The sequence below is a fragment of the Marmota monax genome, unplaced genomic scaffold (genome assembly GCF_021218885.2).
Source record: "Marmota monax isolate L192 unplaced genomic scaffold, Marmota_monax_Labrador192_F-V1.1 WCK01_AAM20220418_F8-fsc00080, whole genome shotgun sequence".
NCBI classification, from domain to species: Eukaryota; Metazoa; Chordata; class Mammalia; order Rodentia; family Sciuridae; genus Marmota; species Marmota monax.
In genome coordinates this window covers 2,235,276-2,261,520 of record NW_026694750.1, presented here as the reverse complement: position 1 = coordinate 2,261,520, position 26,245 = coordinate 2,235,276, and the positions used below count along the sequence as shown (strand labels likewise).

The 26,245-nt window shown below is 39.5% G+C and overlaps 1 protein-coding gene across 5 annotated transcripts in view; it reads right to left on the bottom strand.

Moving 5' to 3' along the window:
• Lzic (leucine zipper and CTNNBIP1 domain containing) overlaps positions 1-26,245 on the bottom strand; it is a 64,092-nt gene that overhangs the window by 37,697 nt on the left and 150 nt on the right. The window contains exons 1-8 of one of the 5 annotated variants that reach the window (XM_058572675.1): positions 26,214-26,238; positions 25,624-25,775; positions 21,926-22,034; positions 19,809-19,944; positions 19,186-19,284; positions 17,524-17,619; positions 17,269-17,350; positions 4,413-4,604 (exon numbers count right to left, since the gene is read on the bottom strand). In XM_058572675.1, coding sequence (XP_058428658.1) covers positions 4,537-4,604; positions 17,269-17,350; positions 17,524-17,619; positions 19,186-19,284; positions 19,809-19,944; positions 21,926-22,026 — 582 coding nt within the window. In that variant the 5' untranslated portion in view covers positions 22,027-22,034; positions 25,624-25,775; positions 26,214-26,238 and the 3' untranslated portion in view covers positions 4,413-4,536. Of the gene's footprint in view, positions 1-4,412; positions 4,605-14,558; positions 16,545-17,268; positions 17,351-17,523; positions 17,620-19,185; positions 19,285-19,808; positions 19,945-21,925; positions 22,035-25,623; positions 25,776-26,213; positions 26,239-26,245 lie in introns of those variants that run through there. The other 4 variants (XM_046424893.2, XM_058572676.1, XM_046424896.2 and 1 more) reach the window with 4 other exon arrangements.

Below are 26,245 nucleotides of genomic sequence, written 5' to 3'. Positions count from 1 at the left end.
ATCCACTGCTGAACCACAACCTCAGCCCCCTGCAGTTTTGAAATATAAATAATATTCACAATACGTGTGAAACTTTTGGGAAAAAAATTGTCCACACTATTACCTTTCATTTTATGCATTTCTTTCCCACCTTTATCCTTAATTAGAAATGAGGGGAAGTTTTCTCCCTCCCATTGCATCAAAAACTTCAGAGTATGATCTCAAGAGTCTTAGGAGTAGGCTGGGCAGTGGCTCAGTGACAGAGCACATGCTTAGCATGCTTGAAAATGGGTTCAACCCCAACACCTACCCCCTGCCAAAAAAAAGTAGAATCATCATCCACCCACCACATGGAATTTTTACTAGAGAGAAATTGAGTCCAATATTTAGAAGAGAGGAAAACGGAAAAGAGACCTCAACAAAATATGTGTTCCTCAGTTTGAGATCTCATGCCAACTCCCATCACAGCATTCCACATTTTATAGGTCCGCAAATTGACCTTTCTCTAGGGTCCCACTTCATTAACTGGCATCACTGTCTACCCAGGTGCTTAAACCAGAAACTTAAAGAGCATCCTTTATACCACTCTTTCCTTTATCTCTCATTTCCAGTTCATGCTGTTCCTACCCCTAAAGCATAGCATACATAGTACTCATTGAATTGAACTCACAGGTGCTATACTACTGAACTCAATCTCCAGCCTTTTTTTTTATTATTTGTTTTGAGACAGAGTCTCCCTAAGTTACCCACACTGGTCTCTAACCTACAATCCTACTGTCTCAGCCACTCACGAAGCTTAGATTACAAGTGCATGCCTCCATACTTGGTCTATCCATACTTTGATCTTCCTTCTTCCTACCATCACCTCTTCCTCAGTTTATTTGTTTGTTGTTATGGAGGTCTCAATATTTGCGTAAGGCTGTCCTGGAATTCCTGGACACAAGTAGTCCTCCTGCCTCACCCTCCCAGTAGCTGGGACCAATGAGCATACAGCTGCACCTGGCCTATGCACCTGGCCTACTACATAGTTCATTCTCTCTCTCTTTTTAATATTTTTTTTTAGTTTTCGGCGGACACAACATCTTTGTTTGTATGTGGTTCTGAGGATCGAACCCGGGCCGCCCGCATGCCAGGCGAGCGTGCTACCGCTTGAGCCACATCCCCAGCCCTTTTTTTTTTTTTTTTTTTTGAGCCTGGGGCTTGAACCCAGGCTTTCCCACATGTTAAGCAAGTGCTCTACCACTGAGCTACACTCCCAGTCCCCTCTTCCTCAGTTGAACATAACATTGGCTCTCACCTTGACTCTAACAATGATGCTCCAAGTGGTCTCCCATTCAGGCTTTCCCAGCTTCCTTGAATCCACTATCCACTCAACAACTAGAGGGATCATCTTAAAATGTACAATTCTTGTCAGATCTGTACTACTCAACTTCTCTTCATTTTCATCATTAAGTTCAAAATTTTTGTAGGGCATGGTGGTGCATGCCTGTAATCCCAGCAACTCTGGAGGCTGAGGCCAGAAGATCACAAGTTCAAGGCCAGCCCCAGCAATTTAATAAGGTCCTGAGTAACTTAGTGAGATCCTGTCTCAAAATTAAAAATTAAAAAGGATGGGGATGTAGCTTAGTGGTAAAAACCCTTGGGTCTAATCCCCAGTGCCCCCTCCCCTCAAAAAACAACGACGACAAAATAAAACCCTTAGCATTGCTACAAGGCCTTACCATCTGCTCCTGCCTGATCTTGAACCACCTTTGCCAGTTGAGCTCCAGCCATGGACAGGGCTTCTCCCTGTTCTTGATCACAGAACTATGTGCTTCAGACCTCTGAGTGTACAGTAGTCTTAGCTTCAATGGCTCTTTTTCTTTTCTCCCCTTTCTCCTGCCTGAATTTTTTTTTTTTTTTTTGGTCTTAAATTTAAGGAAGCTTTTCTTAATCTATACTAGCCCCAGTCCCATAGCATGACCACAGACTCCAAAAGGGCAAGGATTATTTGACTATAGCCCACTCTACCCCAGCATAGCATCTGGCTTAAAATCTTATTGCATTAATAAGTAACTTTCCCTCCCACTCCTGAACCCAACTCCAGTGCTATCTACCCTCTCTTCCTTAGACTTCTTTCACTAAATGTATGATTCTATATTTTCTCCTTTCAGCTTTGGGGAAGGCCTTCCTGTAGTCGCAGAACATATATGTAACTTTAAATAGTTGCTTTTGGAGCAAGAAAAAAAATCTGTGTCTTCTATATCAAAGGGATAACTATAGCAGTAAAAATTTCAGGCCAGAGAGTAATAAGTGGAGCCACAGCAGGCTTCGGGAAGGAGCCATGTTAAAGCAATTATGGTAGCATTGCTTCTCCATTTTTACCACTAAGAGGGCCTTCCTGCTTATGAGTTGAGTAGGTGCAAGTTGAGAAAGGAAGAGACTTTGTACTGAATCAAGAGGAGAATTTTATTTTGTTTTGTCTTGTAAAGAAAGGAAGAGGGGTGGTAATGTAGCTCAGTGGTAGAGTACTTGCTTGGTATGCACAAGGCACTGGATTGATTCCCCTGCACTGCAAATAATAATAATCATAATAATGAAACTGATTCTTTTTTTTTTTTTTTTTTTTTGGTACTGGGGATTGAACTCAGGGGTGCTTTACCATTGAGATACATCTCCAAACCTTTTTTTAGTTTGAGACAAGGTCTCCTGGTTGCTGAGGGTCTTGCCAAATTGCTGAGATTGGCCTTGAACCTGAGATCCTCTCGTCTCAGCCTCCCAAGTCGCTGGAATTACAGGTGTACACCATCACAATGTCTGGTTCTTTTTTTTTTTTTTTTTGTACCAGTGGTTGAACCGAGCTGTGCTTAACCACTGAGCTATATCCCTAGCTCTTTGTATTTTTTTATTATGAGACTGGGTCTCACTAAATTGCTGAAGCTGACTTTGAACTTGCAGTCCTCCTGTCTCAGCCTCCCAAGCCACTGTGCCCAGCTTTTTTGTTTTTTAAAAACTAAATTTTGGCCAGGTGTGGTGGCACATGCCTGTATTCCTAGAAACTTGGGACTGACACAGAAGGATTACAGGTTCAAGGTCAGTTTAGGCAATTTAGTGAAACTTGACTCAAAATAAAAATTAAAGAGTGTAGTTCAGTAGTAGAGTTCTCCTGAGTTTAATCTCTAGTACCTAAACAAATAAATAAAACTAAATTTTAAGCACTAATAATTTTCAATAATATAGAAAGTGAGGGCTGGGGTTGTGGCTCAGTGGTACAGTGCTTGCCTAGAATGTGTGAGGCCCTGGGTTCTATCCTCAGCACCACATAAAAATAAAGTCATTGTGTCCATCTATAACTAAATATATATACGTGTGTGTGTGTGTATATGAAAAAAAAAACTTTTCTTTGGTCCTTGTGCTTGTTTCCTGTTTATATTTGATGTGGCTCATCAGTGATATGGAGGACATTGATACAGAGGCCAAGTGCAGAGCAGAGCATACCACAGTCAGCGCCATCCTCTTGGGCCGTGCCTTGGTAAATAATCGTCATCTGATTTTACTTTGGAGATAATAAGGAATTTTTAAACACAATGGTGAAAGCATTTTGTAGATCAGTGAACATACATATCTTGTGTCATGAGGTGGGTATGTGCAGCTGTGAACATCTGGCTGTCCGACAACTTGCCCCCAGAATGTTGGTCTCAGAAGCAGCTGATGAGTAGACCTTCCCAACATCACAGAACCCTGCTGTGTGTGCTTGGGAACAGTAGAAAGAAATAGTGACTCCTTTCTGTGACTGAGTTTTGGTAGAATCGCATGTCTTTTAAGCATATGTTGTCAGTGCAGCCTCAGACACTCCCATTACCCAGTAAAGACAAAGCAACATGAGATCCAAATACTCAGTCTATTAGTCTTTAAACACAGAAGTCTGTTTAGCACCTTATTTCCTGCTGGTTATTGTCCAATTAAGGACAAAAAATGACCTTCCCTAAAAGCAAATAGCTTCTACTCTCTGGGAGTAAGTGCTAAAACAGTTGCCAGCCCTTCCTCCTAGAGATCATTACATTCCATACCTGTGCTGCAATGTTCTCCATGTATGCAGAGGCTAAAATGACCATTCCTGGGGATTCCTTCCTGGCCCTGTTGAGTTACAGACTGCTTAACTGTTTGTTACTGCAAATAAGCAGAAGAGCCTGCCAACAATAAAGAGCTGAAGCTTTGCTCCTGCCCGCCACCTCAAGATGATAAACCCTCCGTGTTTCACTTTTTTTTTTTTTTTTTTGGTTAGGGATTTTCTGAAATTCTGCTATTCCTAAAACTGAGGTTTGGCCACAAGGTGACTGGTCGATTTTGCATTTGGACCAGCAAAGCTTTCTCAACCTAAATGGACTTTGTGGCTTCATTTCTCCAAACCCCCCATCTTCTTCATTACTATTCTTCTGAGAAATTACTTCCCATCAGCAATACTTGCCCCCAGCTGGTGAACCAGAGGGGGTTCTTTATTGTAGTTCACAAACACTAAAGGCCGAGGGCAGCAAATCTACACCAGGTGCCAGACAATGAAAAGCCTCACATGAAAGCTTACGCAAAGGGGACAGGCATGGGGCAAATGTGCTGGTATCCAAGATTGCTCACTCTTCTCCCACACACTGCAGAACAGATAGTAATGATTATTAATTATTCAAGCAATGAACACACAAGCCAGCACAGATGGTTTAAAAAAAAAAAAAAAGAAAAGAAAAGGAAGTTACACTTTAGGATCCTCTGTTGATATCATCTTAATTAGCACAATCTATGGAGCCAAGGGAAATAGACCGAGATGCTTACTAGTAAAAGAATTTTTTTTTTTTCAATTTTCCTGTCACTTTTTTTCTTTAACCTAAAAAATCATTAAAAGACAACTTAGGGGCTGGGGCTGGGGCTCAGTGGTGGAATGTTTGTCTCGCATGTGTGAGGCACCAGGATCAATCCTCAGCAGCACATAAAAATAAATAAATAAAGCTATTATGTCCATCTACAACTAAAAAATATTTAAAAAAAGAAAGATAACATAGGTTATATTTGTATACATTGCTGATGAAATGGAATTTTAAAATCAAATGTTTTCCACAGTCTTTTGTGATAGCATATCAAAAAAGGGATGAAACCTTCACAGGTGAATTTTTTTTTTTTTTTAAGATAAGGTGTCGCTCTGTTGCTCGGGTTGGCCCTTAACTCCTGGGTCAAAGGAACCTCCTGCCTCAACTCCCTGAGTAGCTGAGATTGTAGGTGCACACAGCTGCACCAACATCATATTTTCTTTTCTTTTTTTTTTATTTATTTATTTTATTTTTTAGTTTTCGGAGGACACAACATCTTTGTATGTGGTGCTGAGGATCGAACCTGGGCCGCACGCATGCCAGGCGAGCACGCTACCGCTTGAGCCACATCCCCAGCCCCCAACATCATATTTTCAATTCAAAGCTTCAACCTCATGTCACTCCTGGTACATTTTATTTGTTCTCTGTATATATGATGATACATAGAGGAGTTTCTTCCTTTTAGATAACATCTGGCACTATTTAAAAGTTAAGAACCCTTATTAGGTGTGGTGGCACATACCTGTAATCCCAGCAACCTGGGAGGCTGAGGCAGGAGGATCACAAGTTTGAGGCCAGCCTTAACAACTTGGAGAGGCTCTAAGCAACTTAGCAAGGCCCTGTCTCAAAATAAAAAGGGCTAGGGATGTGGCTCGGATGTGGCTCACCCCTAGGTTCAATCTCCAGTACTAAATAAATATATAGATAGATAAATAAATAAATGTTAAGAACTACAAAAGGGGGCTGGGGCTGTAGTCAGAGGCAGAGCATTTGCCTATGTGAGGCACTGTGAGGCACTGGGTTCGATCCTTAGCACCACATAAAAAAAAATAAAATAAAATAAAGCCATTCTATTCATATATAACTACAAAAAAAATTAGAATAAAAAAGAACCCCAAAGGCAGCTGGGCAAAGGAGTGCACACCTATAATCCCAGCAACTTGGGAGGCTGAGGCGGGAGGATTGCAAGTTCAAAGCCAACCTCAACAAGTTAGCAAGGCCCTTAGCAACTTAGTGAGAGCCTGTCTCAAAATATAAAGGGCTGGGGATGTGGCTCAGTGTTTAAACATTCCTGGGTTCAATCCCTGGTACTAAAACAAACAAAGAACCTAAAAGGCATGATTTTGATCTTCATTTCAAATTCTAGGGCTATTGGCCCTGGTCTGAACTTATCAGTAGTTCTATCATAGTCCAACCTTTCCACATTGCCAGCCTTCCCACAGCTAATGACATTTCCTATTATCACAGTTTTCATGCGTCTAATGTAATAAAAGACATCTGACTCTCATTATTGCTAGAACCAACCTGGCCCTGTGAGTAAGGAGACTGTTTCCTCTGCAGGTGTTCTCTTGACCTTGTGCCAACACTCATTCTCTGCCTTACAAAACTCACTTCTCATGGGACCTTTCACTTGCGCTGATCCACGTCTTCGCCAGCATCAGGTCCAGTTTTTGGTTTTTTTTTTATTTTTTAAGTTGTGGGCGAACAATACCTTTATTTTGTTTATTTGTTTTTATGTGGTCCTGAGGATTGAATCCTGAGGATTTAAGTCGTGGGTGAACAATACCTTTATTTTGTTTGTTTGTTTTTATGTGATCCTGAGGATTGTTCAATCCTCAGGCTCTGCCACTGAGCCACCCCAGCCCACATCCAGTTTCTTTAGTCTGTCACTTATTCAAGGAATATGCACTGAGTGCCCCCCAGGTGTGTGCACTGTGCTAGGAAGGGGCTCAGGCAGCAACTCTGATGTGTGTTGTCCATGCCCTCCCTTTCCTCCTAGTGGGTCTGATGGACATCAGTGAGTTACAGTCAAATAAGTGTTTGTAATTATAGTTAAGTGCTAAAGGCCGATAGATCAGGGCCTGAATCCATACAACTGGGAATCTAACCTTGTATTAGGGTCAAGGAGAGCTTTCTTAGGAAAGAAACATTTAACCTTACACTTGAGGTGTAAGTTGAAGTTAACTAGGCAAAGAGGAGGGAGAACAGTAAAGCAGACAGTGGGACCAGCCAACCCACAGGTGAGTGAGAAGGCAGGAGAGCTGTCATACAGTGATGGAGAAAGAGACTTCAGGAAGAGGCCAGCCACAGAGGCTAGGTCCAGAGCCTTAAGGATTTTTTTTAGTTGTCGATGGAACCTTAAGGACTTTATAGGTCATGCTACACTATTGGTCTTCACCCCAAGATTAACAAGATCTGTCAAAAGTTTTGAACAAGTGTATGTGACATGATTGGATTTCCATTTAAATAGATGACTAGAGAAAGAGGAATGGATTTCAATGGCAGAGTGTGTTTAGCATGTACAGGGCTCTGGATTCAGTCCCTAGCACCACACACACATATACAAATGGCTTTGGCAAAAGCATGACAAATGGACCACAGTAGAAATGAATAGTATACTTCAGCTTTTGCTGGAATAACACTGGATTACAAACTACCTCAAAACTTGGAGGTTGCTTTTTACTTGACAACAGAGAACTGCCTAGCTTCAGGCTGCAGGTTGGCCATGACTCTGTTGTATTGGACTGGATCAGCAGGGTTTAATTGGAACTAAGTTTGCTCCACCTGTCTCCTCTCCTTGGACCACAGGTTGCCCAGGCCTGTTCTGCATGAGGAATGGCAAAGAGCAAGAGCACCAAGCCTAACTGAAAAGCATTTGGAAGGCCCCTCCAGGAGTCACGCCCACAAGTAGTCCATTGGCCAAATGGGCCAAAACCCTGGACAAGAAAGCAAACTCCACCCCAGGGAGAAAAGTGTGAAGAAATATTTTCTGAGTAATGGTCCAATATATTCAAATAGCTATGATCAAGTCATTTTCCATTCTAATGGAAACTAAATAAATGGTTGACTGTTGCTTTTCTCATCCTAAGATACTGTGGTTTAGCACCAAAACAACCTGCTTAAATTTCCTAAAGCCTTTAATGCTTTTGGTATAACACTGGTATATCATCAGCTTAGAATTAAATTGATAACTTAAGAAACAGCCAAAGATCCCTAAGCTCAGGTTTTTTGTTGAACCTGCAGATGATGCAGTATGTGTTATGATTTCTAGATGACTAGAAGCACTTGCTGTAACAATAATGATATTACAAGTTTTCAGAAACAGACTATTCCCCTTTTGCACTTCCATGTAAACATTCTGTGAGTCTCTTTCTGTTGGGCTGGCTCTGCCCTGCCTGGAGTGTTCAGTTCACTCTTCTGCCAGTTATGCCAAGGCTCCCAATTCTGGAATGGGCTCCCAAGGCAGAAGAAGAAAGGCATAGTGCATGTCCCTTGGTGACGGATGGCTCTGGTTTGCTGCTACATACTCTCATCAATTTTTAGATGTCATTAAAGGATAAAAGAAAAATGCCTGCCTTTTCCCAAAGTCCTGGTTTCTCATTTATATTCCTGGCCTTCACTTTACCTTGGGTCTGTCCTTTGCTTCCATTCTTGTAATTAGACATGCATTCCCAGTAAGAGTCTTGGTCTTTTGTAAGAAGCTAATCTTGCCAGGGATATCCATATTTTTACTGGGGTAAGGCTGAGGAGGGAGTTCATGTGACTTGGGAGCCTCTCTGGGGAGTAAAAGTGAATTATTTTTAGTTGAAGTGGAGGCAATTCACTTAAAGAATCCAAAGGCTTTAGCAATATCTTAAATTGACTTTAATGAGTAGTTAGACCGAAATAGCTACAGGCTCCAGGGGGTAGAGCAAACCTATTGAGGGCCTTTCCTGGGAGATAAAAAGGGCTCACATAGCTTGCACATGAAGTGGAGCGGCTTCCTCATGCCCCTAGTACAGCACTCAGTGTGGGAGCACATTTCTGCTCATCTGACTAATTGGTGGCTAAATAGAGATAGAATTGAAAGGGACACTTATTTCACTAATAAGCAGAAAAGCTTTCTTAGGAAAGAGGACAGGCTCACAGAGGAGACAGGGAGTCCTCAAGCAAGCATACAGGTGACACATAGGACTTTTTAACTTTGAGCAGGCAGTTTCCATTTGATTTCTTTTCAGAATAGGAGACACACACAAGCAGCAAACTAAAGGGGTTGCAGGGTCTGGTAAACATAAAAGGACTAGTTTTAATTTGCTTTACATTTCTATTGCCAGTGACACCCTGCTGAGACAGTCTAGTGTTAACACAGGAGTTCCCACACACCCAGTATTGTTCTTTCCTCAGGAAGTCTTGGGCTATTATAAGATCTCTTTAGACCATTTTATATCATTGAAAAGAAATAATTTCTTCAGAAAAAGTAACTCACCTCACCTCACCTCCAGGAAAGAAGGAGCAACAGAATGGTGGGTTTTTAACTACATTAGGTGTTCCTAGTTACTTTTTATGATTCATCATTTCCCATTACTTCAAATATCTTGATTATGAACATAAGAACTTCCTTAAGTCAATCCAAATGCATTGCTTCCTCTTTTATTCTTTCATTCACTGAGTACTTTTTTTTCTTCTTGGTAACCATACTGGGCATTGAACCCAGGGACCCTCTACCACTGAGCTAAATCCCCAGCCCTTTTTATTTTTCATTTTGAGATAGAGTCTCAAAAAGTTGCCCAGGCTGGCTTCAAACTTGTGATCCTCCTGCCTCAGCCTCCCAAATAGCTGCGATAACATGCCAGGCTTAAAATACATATTTAAATATTTTTAAAGATAGTATTTATTTTGCTTTCTCACAATTCTTTTCATTGCAGTTTTAAAGCAATTTACACATTTAATAACCATTCCTCACAAAATATCTACATGAATGTAGATATTTGAATGTTGACAAAGTAAGACAAAAACTAGGTATGAAAGAACAACGGAATCAGGAATAGAAATGGACTCTTCTAGAATGTAGCTGCGAATGTAGCTCAGTGGTAGAGCATTTACCTAATGTGTAAGGCCCTGAGTTCAACCCCGCAGCACCCAAACATGCCTATGATCTCAGTGACTTAGGAAGTTGAGGCAGGATTCCAAGTTTGAGGCCAGCCTGGGCAATTTAATAAGACCCTGTCTCAAAATAAAAAAAGTCTAGATATATAGCTCAGTGGTAAAGCACCCCTGGATTCAATCTTCAGTATGTGAAAAACAAAAAAAAAAAAAAACTAAAATAATTAAAAGATTATTTAGATCAAATTATATGGATCAGGATTATGATCAAGTATAGTATTCTTTATAATATTTGTTTGTTTTACAATATTTAGATGAACATTTTAAATGTTTCTAAGGATCCAGCTAAGAAACATCATTTTTAGATTTATATTCAATCTAGCTTTTATCACTATAAACAAAATTTTATGGTTATATACCTGTAATTTATGGATGTATTAATGATACAAGTCTTATTAATGATATGAGTCTTATTTGGGAAGAAAAAAAAAGGACCATGTCCAACATCCATTTTGGAAAAGTTAACAAAAAAGAACCAGGTAACCTGTGTCTGGCATATATATACCAGCATTCAGTAAATTGCTGATGAAAGATCCAATGACATCACAATCAGAGATTTCCCCAACTCCTATACAGTCACTGCTGCTATTTTTCTACAGTGAGCTGGGGATGTACCTCAGTGATACATCATGTGCCTATCTTGCTCAAGGTCCTGGGTTCAATCCCCAGCATGGCAGAATATTTTCTCAAACTATGTTTTCTTCTATTCAATTTTAATACCTATTCCCTTTCAAGGGAGAAGCACAGTTTGTGTTTTCAAACTTGAAGGGCCTAGAGGATACAGTTTGTCCAGTGCTTTTCTTTATGTGTACTAGGGATTCAACACAGGGCCTCAAATGTGCTAGGCAAGTGCTTTACCAATGAGCTACATCCCTTGCCCTCTGATTATAACAAAATTAACCTGGCACAATGCACCTTCCACTCTGGCACAAATAACATGGTGGGAGGTCAGAAACACTTTGCTGGAACAAAGGGTGCCACTGGCCTGGTCAGATTCCCTAAAATGAGTCCTGCATGGACACAGTCCACATTTTTCTTTCTGAGAATGCTATATCTATCTGTACTTCTTTATATGGAATCTTGCTCTTGGTAGTTTCTGGCCCAGGAACAAACCACTGAAGCTTCTAGAAGACAGTTTGAAAAGAAATGCTGCAAGGCTGAGAAGCTAAGAGAGTTGACCCTATGGACACCAAAAGTACAAATTCTCTTTTCATGAGTAACTATAAAGAGAATGTTTAAATAAATAAGTTCTAAGCTATATAAAACAAACCAAGTATAATTTGCCAAGACTTAGAATAAACCTGATGTAAAATTTGAGATGTTATCAAAATTATTATTTTGTTGTTGTCATTTTTGATACTAAGAATTTAATCCAGGGGCACTTTACCATTGAGCTACATCCCCAGCCCTTTTAATTTATTTCTTTTTTAAATATTATTTTTTAGTTGTAGAAGACGCAATACCTTTATTTTATTTATTTTATGTGGTGCTGAGGATCGAACCCAGGGCCTTGCATGTGCTAGGCAAGTGCTCTACTTTTGAGCCACAACCCCAGCCCTGGACACAATATCTTTATTTTACATTTATGTGGTGCTAAGGATTGAACCCAGTGCCTTGTGCATGCTAGGCGAGCACTCTACCACTGAGCCACAACGTAGCCCCTGACCTTTTTGAGACAGGGCCTCACTAAATTGCTTAGGTTGGCCTCCAACTAGCAATCCTCCTGCCTCAGCCTCCCAAATTGTTGAGGCTGGCCTATAACTTATGATCTTCCTGCCAGAGCCTCCCAAGTTGCTGGGATAACAGGTGTACACCACCACAGCCCATTTTTTTTTTTTTAAACATGAAACAGAAAAGCACCACAATTTCTAATATCAAGGCCCAACCATAGCTATAACAATCACAATCTAATCTGGGCCAAACATTTACTTCTACCTATATTTCCTCTTCAGTTCTCATTGGAGGTAAATGCCTCAGTATTTATTGATGATGTTGGGGATTTTATTTATTCATTCATTCATGGTGCTGGGAATTTAATCCAGGGGTACTCTACCACTGGGTTACAATTCTCTTTATTTTTTGAGACAGGGTCTTTCCCAGGGTGGCCTTGAACTTGTGATTTTGCTGCCTATTTGCTTACACATTTTAGAGTAAATAGATAATGTGTGCTTTTAGCAGGGCTCGGTGGTGCACACCTCCCAGCAGCTCGGGAGGTTGAGACAGGAGGATGGTGAGTTCAAAGCCAGCCTCAGCAATGGTGAGGTGCTAAGCAACTCAGTGAGACCCTGTCTTAAATAAAATACAAAAGAGGGGAAGTGGCTCAGTAGTTGAATGCCCCTGAGTTCAATCCCCAGTCCCCCACCACCACCCAAAAAATTAATGTGTGCACTTAAATCATTAAAACTTAGCTGCCTTAGTGATACTACAACTTCCAAAGAGATCTAAAAGGTGAAATTATGATTGTAGCACAGCTTCATCAGGTTTTTTATGAAAGTGCTCCAAAAACTCATGGTTATGGGGCAGAAGATCCGTGGTTGACACAATCTTAGAAGTAATGTAATCTGGTTTTTCAGTATTATATTCACTCAAAAAAAAAAAAAAAAATAGCACTTCATGCCTCTTTTAGAGTATTTTTTTTTTCTCCTATGCTGTGGACTGAACCCAGGGCCTTGTACATGCTAGGCAAGTGCCATACCACTGAAGCCACATTCCCCAGCCCTGGTCATTTTTAGTTGTAGTCAAATAACGAGACTGTAAGTAGTTCTTTTCTCACAGGCAAACCAAACAATGAAGCATTAGAACACTTGCAATAGATAGCTTCAAAACTCTACTTTGCTGCATTTCTTTGGAACAGCATGGGCTTTCCATCATGAACTCTGAAAATGTTGCTGACCCCTTGTGTTCAAGGCCCTGGCTGCAACGGTCTTTCCACTTTGCTGTGTGAGAAGGGAGGAAAACTTCAGAAGGCCACATTCTAGGGGGTTATCTATAAGAGACATATTTTTAATTTGCTTTTTGTGACTTGGTGAAATATTAAATACTAGTTTCTCCATTTTCTAAAATCTTTTTACTTCCAGGGCCAGACAGAATGGAAAATTACATCTTGCAGCTTGTTCAATGGGGTCTGTGGGAATGCTGACAGTTTTAATTTACATACTAATGTTGGAAAACATTCCGAAAGGCAAAGCACTCTTTGGTTTTAGGAAAGAACAGAGTAAGGGAAAAAAAAAAAAAAAAAACATGGACAGAAAAGTAGTTGAAAGGTTCTAGGCGAAATAGTCTGGATTTATTTGTTCTGTAATTAATTCAAGTTATCCATCCTTCACTGTAGTGAGATGCCATTTCAATGGTATAGCTGCAGTCTTTTCTCTTGCTAAAGATGACCTTTCTTTGGCTGAATGTCTTCAACAGAAGGTCTAACAATCCATTTGTCCCAACTCCAACTCTTTCCTGGGAACAACTCCTTCATCCCTCAGTTTCTTCCTGAAAAACCATCCACCTAGAATACCTATTCACCACTCAAGAGGATAAAATAAAACACTCATTTGGTTGGTGGCTTGCTCATTGGAACTTATTTCTGCTTCAGCTGTAGTTCTTTGAGAAATACAGGAATTTTTGCCAAAATATTAGCCCAACCAAAGAATGTTGAAAAATTAGCTGCCTTAGTGATACTACAACTTCCAAAGAGATCTAAAAAGTAGCAAAAGGTGAATAGGAAACATAGTTTACAAGTCATTTAATAATTGTAAATACAGATTTTCAACTTAATATTTGATATTCTGAATATCAAAATTGTGAAACAAAATCTGTCATATGGCTCTTGGAAGAGCTTTTATTTTTTTTTTAATTTTTATATTTTTGGTGCTGGGGATCAAACCCAGGGCCTTGTACATGCAAGGCAAGCACTCTACCAACTGAGCTATATCCCCAGCCCCTCTTGGAAGAGCTTTTAAATGGTAGATTAACTCCAGAACTTTTTTTTTTCTTATTAAGAGAGGGGAATGCACAGTAATCCTATGAGGTAGATCTTATCCCATTGAACAGAAAAGAAAGTGAGACTCAAAAAATGAAGTAACCAACAGAAGGTTATACAGCCATGATTGTGTCAGTGTCTTGCTGGCATTGAAAACCTGGCCTCCTGTAAAGGAAGATGATTTTAAATTGAATTCACTAATGTGATTAATGACAAACTATTTCACTGATGTTGGTAATAAAGGTTTAAGGGGAACTAAGATTAAGGACCCCAGGTTCACGTGAGTTTCTTTCAAATGCAAAATATTCCTTATTTTCCTAGTTTATTAGGGGGAAGGTACAGGGAAGAATCTTGCTACCACTTAAAAAACAATCAAACATAGTAATTCCATTCCTAGGTCTATACCCAAAGGAACTGAAAACAGGTATTCAAACAAATAACTGTACACAGATGTTCACAGCAGCACTATTCACAACAGCTAAAAAAGTGAAAACAACCCAACCCAGGTATTCATAGATACATAAATAAACAAAATGTGGTACTCAGCCACAAAAAGAAATAAAATACATGCTCCATGTGGATTAACCTTGAAAATACACTAAGTAAAAGAAGCCAGACACACCAAAAGGTCACTTATATGATTCTATTTACATGGAATACACAGTTTGAGATAAAACCCTAGAGCAGAGAGCAGGCTAATGGTTGCTGCAGGGCCGGGAGGAGATGGGATGGAGGATATCTGCTTGCTAGGTTGAAGGTCTCCTTTGGGGGTGATAAAAATGCTTCCGAACTAGAGAATGGTGGTGGCCGTACAAGACTGCAAACATGCCAATTGCCACTGAACTGGACATTATCAAATGATGGAGTTGTGGCACATGCCTGTAATCCCAGCAACTCAGGAGGCTGAGGCAGGAGAATCACAAGTTCAAAGACAGCTTCAGCAACTTGGTGAGGCAAGCAATTTAGCAAGACCCTGTCATCTCAAAATAAAAAAATAAAAAGAACTCGGGATGTTACTCAGTGATAAGTGCTCCTGGGTTCAATCCTTAGTACAAAAAAAAAAAAAAAAGGTGACTTTTATGTTATACAAATTTCACCTCCATTTAAAAAGCACAGAAAAAAGAAATGATAATCAAAAAGTTCTAGATGAATAGCCAGAAATTTTTCTAATTTGTCACAATTTCATTGAATTTTTGATGGTCATAAACTAGTATATATATAAAAAAATAACACATTAGCCAGGCATGGTGATACATGCCTGTAGTTCCAGCTACTCAGGAGGCTGATGCAGGATCACTGAAGCACAGGAGTTCAAGATTACAGAGACCCTGTCTCAAAAACAACAAAAATCATTAAAAGTTCCAAATAAGGCATCAATGTAGCTGAGGTCCTTTAATATGTTCAGTTGGCAAAGCACCTAGTAGAGTTTACAGTATACAAGAAGTGTTAAAAATGCTTTTAATTTGTATAAAGTGCAAAGAAACACTACTGAGAAACATATGAAAACATATAAAATGGCCAAAGCTAACGTACATGCACAGGGACACAGCTATATATTTGCTACTGCCTAGACTCAGACACCCAGGAGAGAAGCTTGCTTTTCCTCCTAACTTATTTTGTGTCTCTCCAAAAACTGAAGAGTTGATAGTAGCTTACTGTTGCCACCCTCTGAGTTTGGCAAGAGGTTATACACAGGGAGGGTTTATAGCTGCCATTTCCTATTGCTTCCGTAGTGACACAGCACGGGAGGTTAAGTTACTTCAGGAGCCTCAACAGGGCTCCCATTGTGCTGAGTTTGAAATTCAGGGATACAATGGGCCCCATTCATGCTGAGCTGAGCTCTCAGGCTGGGGAACTGCAAGGCTGGGGATCTGGATCCTTAATGCCCAGCTAACTTTGGGTTGGGACATAGAGTTTTCATAGACACTGACTTGCATCAACCCAAGTCAATTATTTTTTAATTAAAAAACAGTACAGAATAAAGAAATAAAACTCATGGGTGATAAACTGGGAGTCAGGACACTTAAGTCTTATCCCCAGTCTCTAATGTGACTTTCAACAAATTACTTGGCTCTTACTGTTTCAATTTCCTAGTTTCTAAAATGAAAATGGATTTCTAAGATCACTTAGACTCTGAATTCTATGAATATATATGAAGTCTAGTGATATTGCAATGTTCATTCTAAAGATAAGTTATGAACAGAAAAGAATCATTAGCTCATATCTTCCCACTCACTATAAGCACTTAAAAATAAGGACCCTTAAAAAAAAAATAAGAAGTTCATTTTCTGTTCTGTCTTAAACAGACAAATCATAATGAATAAAGTTCAGTGGGTCCCAATGTCCCAACAAGTCCAGGGTCACTCAAGCAGGAAGCCCTATACAAAGTAGAATGATGAAGAGTATAAACAGAAGCCATAGTATGTTTCCATGTCACCAGTTCTTGGGATATTAATGCATTTTGAGACTCTCTTTTTTTGCAATGACTCAAAATCCTCAGAAGAAAAAACACTATTTACAGTAAGAGTGTGATCAATATCAGAAGCTTCCACACTGTCATTTTTTTGCTTTTTCAACCTCAAAACTTGCTAGGGCAAGAACTTTGTCTCCAGAGCCTAAAGACAAAGACACATAATAAAAAAGATTATTTCAAATGCATTTACAATTTCAGATAAAGAGCAAAAAGTTATCACACAGATATTGAAAGAAAAAAATAGAATTAGCTTTCATTATCAATTCATTAACCCCTATACTGCCATTCCTATTTCCTTCTCTGCATAAACAATCCAGCCACAAAGAATGGATTGTTGGCTATAAACCCTTATAAGCTTCTAGATATGAAACAGAATATGTAACATTTTAGCATACTTTTAGTTACATCTAGCTCATGATTATTTTAAAATGTTAGACTACAAAGCTGTACGTAAGGGTGCACACCTATAGAGCGCTCAGGAGGCTGAGACAGGAGGATTGCTTGAACCCAAGAATTTAAGACCAGCCTGGGTAACACAGCAAGACCTAATCTCCAAAAAACAAAACAAAACTAAACAAAAAAATCTTATTTTTAAAAATTAGAGTTTATTTCCCAGTAAAACACTGGGAAATAAAACCAATACAAAGGATTTGTAAAGAAGACAACTCTGGTGTCACTCTAAACTCAAGAAAAGGTCATGTTGTCTCAACTCTGCTCTCTGTCAGTCTGGAATAGTATATGTGTCCAGTTTTCAGGAATATGAGAACAAGGGCCTGGGGGTGTAGCTCAGGGGTAGAGTGTATGCTTAGCATGCAAGAGGACGTGGGTTCAGTCCCTGAGAAAGGAAGGGAAACAAGAGCACTCACCAAGGTCAGTGGAGACTTTCTCAAACTGGCTGAGTATGGCCCCTGCATTTGCTGATAAGAAGGCCTCATCATCTGTAGTCAGCTAAACAAAATGAAACAAAGCCCAGTGGAGTAGGTGTAAATGTTACGAGCAGGTTCTAAGAACCACAGTTAAGAATGTCTTAGGTCCACAAACTAGATCGCAGGCCAAGAATTTCTGTAACAAATACTTAACATTTCTCTTTATACCTAATAAATAAAATTAAATACTGGTACCTTCTCTCCAAGTTTTCTGAGAGCTGTTAGTATCTCTACTTTCTGTTGAGTGTACAGGTCTCTCTCCAGCTTTCCTACCATCAGATCTCTATCCATCTATAATGAGTGAATGCAAGGCAAATAAGTGAAAAACATTCTGCGCACAAAATCTAGCTTTTCAGGTGTACTTCTTAAAAAAAAAAAAAACACAACTCTTTAGTTCATTAATATTATAAAGAACTATAGAAACAATCCAAGGCAAACATGATGAAATGCTTTTATGGAGTTTTAATAAGCTTTAATAGTAATCATAACTACTGTCTTAGTTATCAACCCTATTGAAGGTTAGCAGTAAGTCAACAGCTTCCTTTGGAGAAGAGCTATCCTTTAAGAAATTCCTTATGTTACACATAACCTCACTACCAAATACACTAATAGCATGTACCACATATACACTGGTACTTTTCTAAGTGCTTTTATTTTTTTTATTTTTTTACTTAAATTTTATTTTTATAGTGCTGAGGATAAATCTGTATTTTGATCTGGATCATGGCTCTGTGGTAGAGTGCTTGCCTAGCATGTATGAGACACTGGGTTCAATTCTTAGTACAAATTTTTCAATTCTTAAATAAATTTTTAATTTGTTTTAGTTGTCGATGGACCTTTATTTTATTCATATGTAATACCAAGAGTTCTACTATTGAACTACTTGCCTGACCCCCCCTTTTTTTTTTTGATATAATGTCTCACTAAATTGCCCAGGCTGGCCTCAAACTTGAGATCCTCCTGCCTCAGCCTCCCCAGTAGCTGGGATTATAGCATGTATCACACCACTGGCTGTTCCCAGTCCTATTTTTGAAAAATTTATTTATGTATTTATTTAGGTACTAGGGATAGAATTCAAGGACTTACACATGCTAGGCAAGCACTCTACCACTGAGCTACACTCCCAATCCTTATGTTTTTGGTTTTTTTTTTGAAACAGGATCTCTTATGTTGTCCAGGCTGTCCACAAATTCCTGAGCTCAAGTGACCCTCTTGCTTCAGCCTCCTAAATAGCATGGATTATAGATATATGCCATTGTGTCAGGATTCTAAATGCTGTCACATATAGTATTTCATTAAATCCATAACAACCACAAGAGGTAGGCACTATCTTCACTTTTTTACAGACAGGGAAACTAAGGCACTAAATGAAATAATCTGGCATAGGTCACATACCCTAGTATGTGAGGCAGGGATTTAAATTCAGCCAAACTGATCCAAATCCTGTTTTATCACTGCTAAAGAATTACCCATATTTGCAAATAATTTGTTAGCCCTTTATATCCAAGTCCATAAACAGACATCTGGATATTATCAGGTTTTCAAAGATGCCTGAAATTCTTAGATAGCACAGCACTGAATGTGCATGGAAGCAATGCTGTTAATGAATTCTCAGTGGGATTTCAAGTTAGAAAACCAGAAGCAAACGGTAAAACATTAAAGGAGGAGTAAGAAGTCAGAGGAATTTAAACTGCTATAAACTTGAGAAATCTGCATTATCAACCATAATTGCTCAAGGTACTAATTTTGTCAAAAAATTGTCAATGATGGCTCTAAAATCAACTGTAGACTATTACAATGAGCAAATTCTCAGACTAGGAAGAAAAGTAGTGATGGATCAATTTAAAGAAACTTTACCTCTGCTAATCTTGTCCGAAGCTGACCTGGTTGTTTCTTTGCAAACAATCTGATGACCTCTGGAGTTTTAAAGGCCTGGCTGATAGCTGCCTGAATAGCCTAAAAACACAGGAAGGCAAAAACCAAGGAAAATATTACAATGAATCAGATTTGCAATAATTGAGTGATGGCATTTTTTTTGTATACTGGGGCTTGAACCCAAGGGCACTTAACCACTGAGCCACATTCCTCACTCATTTTTTAATTTTGAGACAGAGTCTTGCTAAGTTACTTAGGCCTCCCTAAATTGCTGAGGCTGGCCTTGAACTTAGGCTCCTCCTGCCTCAGCCTCCTAACCAACTAAGCATGCAGGAGTGAGCCACCATGCCCAGCCTAACTGATAGATTTTTTATTAATAGGTCTTTGTTCATCAAACACTATTACAAAATCAGTTTTCATTTGCTATTTCTATGCATGTCAGTGGCGCCAGATACATAGCTAAGTGAAGATCTGAAAGGATATGCTGTTTTATGCATTAAGTAGAAAATCATGGAGAAGTTACACCCAAAAAAGTATACATTTTCTATCTGAAATATATTTATTTACCAGGAAAAAACAAACAAACAAGCGTAAGTTATGCTCACCAGCTGCATTCCACTCAGTTCATCTACCAGAGTCATATTTCCAGACATGATCTTCTTCAGTGAATCATTGAATTCACTTAGTTGCTCCAGAGTTTCCTTTTTGGTTTCTTCATATTCATCTGTATCAAGTTCTTCTCTGAAGTACAGTGAAAATCATAAAGCAGAAAAATAACAAAGTTCCAAGTGAAAAAAGCAATCTTAGTACTTGTATACTAGAGGAAAGCTGAAGGTAAATATCAAAATGCTAACGATTGGGGCTGGGGTTGTGGCTCGGTGGTAGAGCGCTCACCTAGTGTGTACGGAGCACTGGGTTTGATCCTCAGCACCACATAAAAATAAAATAAAGGTATTGTGTCCAACTACAACTAAAAAAACAAAAAAATTTAAAAAACACTGATGATTACTGATATGAATGTGTCTAGACAGCTGTAAGGGTAATTTCTTACAATCTGATTATTTTGATAATGATTTTTTTTTTCTTTTTCTTTTTGGTGTTGGAGTTAGAACCCAGGGCCAACAGCATGCATTCTACCACTGAGCTACACCCCCAACCCCTAAACATTTTTCATTTACCAAAATAGGACACACTTAACAAACTACACACCATCTTCCCCGTAGGCAGTCAATGGTATCACTTGAACAAAGCCAAGCCTTAGTTTATCTATAATGCTTTGGGTAATTATAGTACCTACCTAATAAGGTTGCTATGAGGTATTAAATGTGATAAGCAAAGTTCTGGCATATATAGTAACAGGTACCAGATAGTTTTGTTTTGTCGTACTGGAAATTAAACCAGGGGGTGCTCTACCACTCAACTATAGCCCCAGCCCCAGTCTCAGCCTTGCCACTTTTAAAAAATTTTCATGCAGGGTCTCACTACGTTGCTGACATTGACCTCAAACTTGTGATCCACCTACCTCAGCCTGTGGGGTTACTGGGATTACAGGCGTGTGCCTCGGCACCTACCAAGTAGCTGTTGCTATCATCATTAATGGTAGTAAACATTTTGTGTATACTACACAATAATAGCAATGCAGTACTTGTCATCTTAGTAAGAAATTATTTTAATTCACCAAGAAAGTCATTTATTATGTTTTTTTTAAACAAGCAAAGTACAGATTTATTTTATTTTTAATTTGTTTTAGTTGTCGATGGACCTTTATTTTATTTTTATATGTAGTACTAAGATTTGAACCCAGTGTCTCACACATGCTAGGCAAGCACTCTACCATGGAGCCATGACCCAAATCAAAGTACAGATTTATTGAAGGTGAAGGTGAGAGTAGAGTGGAGTGGGTCAAGTGAGAAAGAGACCCGAGGCCCCAGTGTCCAGAAATCAGTGTCATGTGCTGAGCTGTGATGCCTTCTCTTTCCTATATGGCTTATTAAATGTTTACTACAAGTAATAACAGCTCCTACTTATTGAACTTCCACATATTGAGCACCTACTCTGGGCTGAGCATTGTGTGGTCCCCCTTCATTTGTAATACCAACAACAACCTTGTAAGGCTGTCAAGAACTTTCTGGTTTTTTAGGGGGCTGGGGTTGTGGCTCAGAGGTAGAGCACTCTCCTAGAATGGGTGAGGCCCAGTTTCATATTTAGCATCTCATAAAAATAAATAAAATAAAGGTATTGTGTCCAACTACAACTAAAACATAAATATTAAAAAAAAAAAAAAAAACAAGCTTTCTGTTTTTTATTGGTTTGCTTTTGGTACTGGGGACTGAATTCAGGGTCTTGAGAATGCTAAGCACCCACCCTACCACAGAGATATGCCCCCAGCCTAGACTTGGTCCTTTGAGCAGTTAAGGCTGAAACCACCCACCAGGCAGGTCTATTTTAAATACTAAAGACAAGGTAAGTGTTACTATTTCCACTTCAAGGAGGTTAAATATTTTGCCCAAGTTCACATGCACTTAGTAATTACTTGAAAGACACCCACATCCTAGGCTTTATGACTCCAAGGCCTGCACTAAGTTTACTGCTACAACAAAGCACTGTGAAAAACACTACCGGGGAAACCAAAATCACACATGGGCCTGCATCCATGGAGCTTGTAATCTAACTGCAGAGAAAGGTCATTTTATAACATAACAACATACAATTATACTATTACCTGCATTCTTCCAGATCTTGTAATTGCTGCATTAGTCTATCCAACTGCTCTTCTAAATTCTGCTTTAATTTGCTTGTCTCCATCTTTCCTCTGGAAGCCATTTTATTCTCTATGTAGAAGAGTAAATCCACATCACAGTATATTTGGTTATTCGAAGAGATTCAACATACCAGTGCCATTTGTTTATTTATTTATCGTACTTGGGATTGAACCCAGGGTTGCTTTCCCATTAAGCTATACCCTCCAGCCCTTTTTACTTTCTTATTTTAAGACAGGGTCTTGTTAAGTTGCCCAGGCTGGCCTTAAACTAGTGATCCTCCTGTTTCAGCCTACAGTAGCTGGGATTACAGTCGTGCAGCAGAGCAGTTGTGATTTAAAATTAATTAATGCTACCTGAGGGATGGGGCTGTAGTGCAGTGAGAGTGCCTGCTTCAGCATTTGTGATACCCTGGGTTTGATCCCCAGCATCCCCACCCACCTCTGAATCCTATTGAAATTTTGACAAATTACATTAAAATAAAAGATGAATATGGAAAAAAACTGCATTCTTTTTTTGGGGGGTGGTGCTACGGGGGATTGAACTCAGAGGCACTCAACCATTGAGCCATATTCCTAGACCTATTTTATATTTTATTTAGAGATATGGTCTCACTGAGTTGCTTAGCACCTCACTGTTGCTGAGGCTGGCTTTGAATTTCTTGATCCTCTTGCACCTGGCAAAACCTGCACTCTTGAAATTTGTGAATTTTTTTGTTTGTTCGTTTCTTTTTTTGTTGCTGGAGACTGAACTTGGCACCTTGTACATGTTAAGCAAGAACTCTATCACTGAGCTATACCTCTGGCCCTGTGCTTTTTTTCTGTTTTTGGGGGGTGGGGGAAACTTGAGTTTTTCTTTCCAGAAACATATTGCTTCATTTACCTAGTTTTTCTTTTTAGTTATACATGGACACAATACCTTTATTTATTATTTAAAATGTGGTGCTGAGGATCAAACCCATAGCCTCACACATGCTAGGCAAGCGCTCTACCACTAAGCCCCAGCCCCAGCCCCTAGTTTCTTTTTTTTTTTATCATAGTTTTTAAAAAAAGGTGTTGTTTTATTAAAATAGGCTTTGAGCATTGGCTATTCTTAGATATTTTGTATTTTTTGGTAACATTAGAAAGAGTTTTTTTATTGTAATTACTTTTTGTTGTTGCTGGTGATTCCACCCAAGGCCTCACACATGCTAAGCATGCATTCTACCACTGAATTATACTTCCAACTCCATATCTGATTGTTGATAATGTAGAGGAAAGCTATCAATTTTGGTGTGTTGATATTGTATCCAATAGCTATAGCATTTAAGTTTCCATTCATAAAATTAAACTTAATTCCTTTCAGGGAAAGTAATTATTTTGCTTAATATTAAGTGTAAGGACTCATCAAAAACTTAAATCCAAAATGCGGCATGGTGGTACATGCCTATAATTAACAGGGGTGCTGAGGCAAGAGGATCACGAGTTCAAGGCCAGCCTGAGCAATTCAGCGAGACCCTCAGCAACTTAGAAAGACCCTGTTTCAAAATAAAAAGAGCTGACTTTACCTATCAAGTGCTTGAGTAGTATACATCCTCCAATTTACTCCCTTTCTCTAATCTCCTAATTTTCATAAATTGCTTACAACAGGTCCAGTTTTCTGATTGAGAAATTTATTTTTAGGTGCTTATTTCTTTTTTTTTTTTTAAATATTTTTTAGTTGTGGTTGACACAATACCTTTATTTACTTATTTATTTTTTATATGGTGCTGAGGATCGAACAACAGCACTCTATCACTGAGCTACAACCACAGCCCCATTAGGTGCTTATTTCTATAGCTCAATTACATTGATTTTTATTTGCATTCAGTTGCTTTTCCATTTTTAAATTATTTTAATTGATGACTTTTGTTCATTATATTTTTACAGTATGGCAAGTGGTATTATTTGTAGTGTCAATATGAAATTAAAAAAAAATAAATTTAAATTGAAAGTCAAAAAAAATTAAAAGGGCTGGCAGGCAAGTTGGCACAGGCCTGTAATCTTAGCAACGTGGGAGCCTGAGGTAGGAGGATTGCAAGAGAGCAGCCTAAGTGATTTAGTAAGGCCCCAAGCAACTTAGAAGACCCTGTCTCAAAATAATAAGTTTAAGCGGGCTGGGGATGTGGCTCAAGCGGTAGCGTGCTCGCCTGACATGTGTGCGGCCTGGGTTCGATCCTCAGCACCACATACAAACAAAGATGTTGTGTCCGCCGAAAATTAAAAAATAAATATTAAAATTCTCTCTCTCTCTCTCTAAAAAAAAATAGTTCTTTAAAAAAAAAATAATAAGTTTAAGAAAAGGTTTGGGGATGTGGCTCAATCCCAGGTACCAAAAAATAAATAAATAAATAAATAAATAGGGCTAAGGCTATACAGTTCAGTGGCAAAACAACCTGAGTTCAATCAACAATACCAAAACAAAATAAACAAAAAACTTAAATCCTTAATTTATTATAGCATTTAAAATGTTACTATAAGTTAGCATGTCAATATCTAGTGGAGAGGATCTTTATCTCATATTCAAAATAGAATGTAATCAATGACAATCTAGTCTCACTTCCCATTTATTTAGTGGTATGTGCTGGGGACTGGAGCCAGACACTCATGAATGCAAAGCACACATCCTACAATTCATGATCACTTCACCCTTCTCTTCTGAATCTCCACCTTTTTCTAAGTATTAAGTCTAGCTCATAAATTTTTCAAGGTCACCTACTGGATTTCCTTCCACTCATTAGGCTGTGGATTATTTGAGCATTGGGATTGTATCTTTCCTTTCCAGTATAATCCTGGATAAATAATTAGTAAGCAAATAATGAGAAATTATTGCTTCTTCCTCTGTACTCCACATTATACTGTCTATTAGCACTTATTTTTGCTATAAAATATGATTTTATTATAACACAATGTTTATTTGTCTAGCTTCCTCTTCTGACTAAATTCCAGAGAGCAGAAAACGAGTCAGATTTCTCTCTTAACCTTCTCAGCACCTAATACAGAACAGACATTTAATGACTGAGTCAAGTATAAAAGGGCTCAATTTTTATTGATGTATTTACTTATTGTGGAGATGGGGATTGAACCCAGGGCCTGACAAACACTATGCAAACACACTACCACTGAACTACCCACCTCCCCAGCCCTTAGAATTTTACTTATTTATTCATTCATTCATTCATTTTGGAGCTTGAATACAGTGGTGCTTTACCACCGAGCTGTATCCCCAGTTCTTATTTTTTTGGTATTGGGGGTTGAACTCAGATGTGCTTTACCACTGAGTTACATTCCCAGACCTTTTTATTTTGTTTTGCTTAAAAAAATTTTTTTGAAACAGTATCTTGCTAAGTTGTTGAGGATCTCACTACTTTGCCGAGGCTGGCCATAACCTTGTGATCCTCCTGCCCCAGCCTCCGGAGTCGCTCAGAGGCATGTGCCACAACACCCAGCTCTCAACGTATTTTAATGATGCCAAGCTGTTCTTACTAATTTCGGGAAAATAGGGGCACTTGAAAAGCCTCATCTTTATGGGAGATTTATCCCATAAAGATTTAACCCGCTGGCACCATCTAGTACTGAATGAAGGTGGTGCACTTTTACTGACACTACAGAAGGGGCTCTCAAGTACTGTCCTTCATGCTCACCTGGCTGTTAAGGCTGAGCACCTCACCGTTCTGACGGTCTCAAATTGCATAAACCTCCAATTCTTGAAGTTCCAAATGTCATCAACTTGAAGAAATCGAAACTTCATCAGGACAATAGGTTCAGAGTTCAAACCACCTGGGGGTGGAGCTAGCTAGAGAAAAGTACAGTTAACCTGCGGTTTATTGCTGTGCACGAACGCGGCCTAAAGCAGTCCAGACTGAGCACTGGGGCAGCCGGGGCAGCCAGGGCACCCGACACGCCCCGCGGGAAACTGTCAAACGCCGAAGCCCCGAAAAGCCGAGGGCGCTGAGCTCGCCCCCTGCGGCTGGGCGGGAGCAGCGCGTGTCGCACCCCCACCAGCCCGGCCAGGCCGACGATCCGACCACCGCCGACCCCAGCTCCCCGCAGGCACTTGAAGCTCCGGCGTTTAGGTCCCGCGGGCCGGGATGATCAGGCCCCGGGTGCCCCAGAGGCGGCCACGAACCCGCCGCCCCCGAAACTCTCCTCGACCCTCCCCAATCAGAAGCGGACAATCTCCTCAGCACCCCTTCCCCCACCCCGGTGCCCTTTCGGCCTCCCGCGAACGTACAGATCGGGGAGTTTGGAACCAGGGGCCCCGCC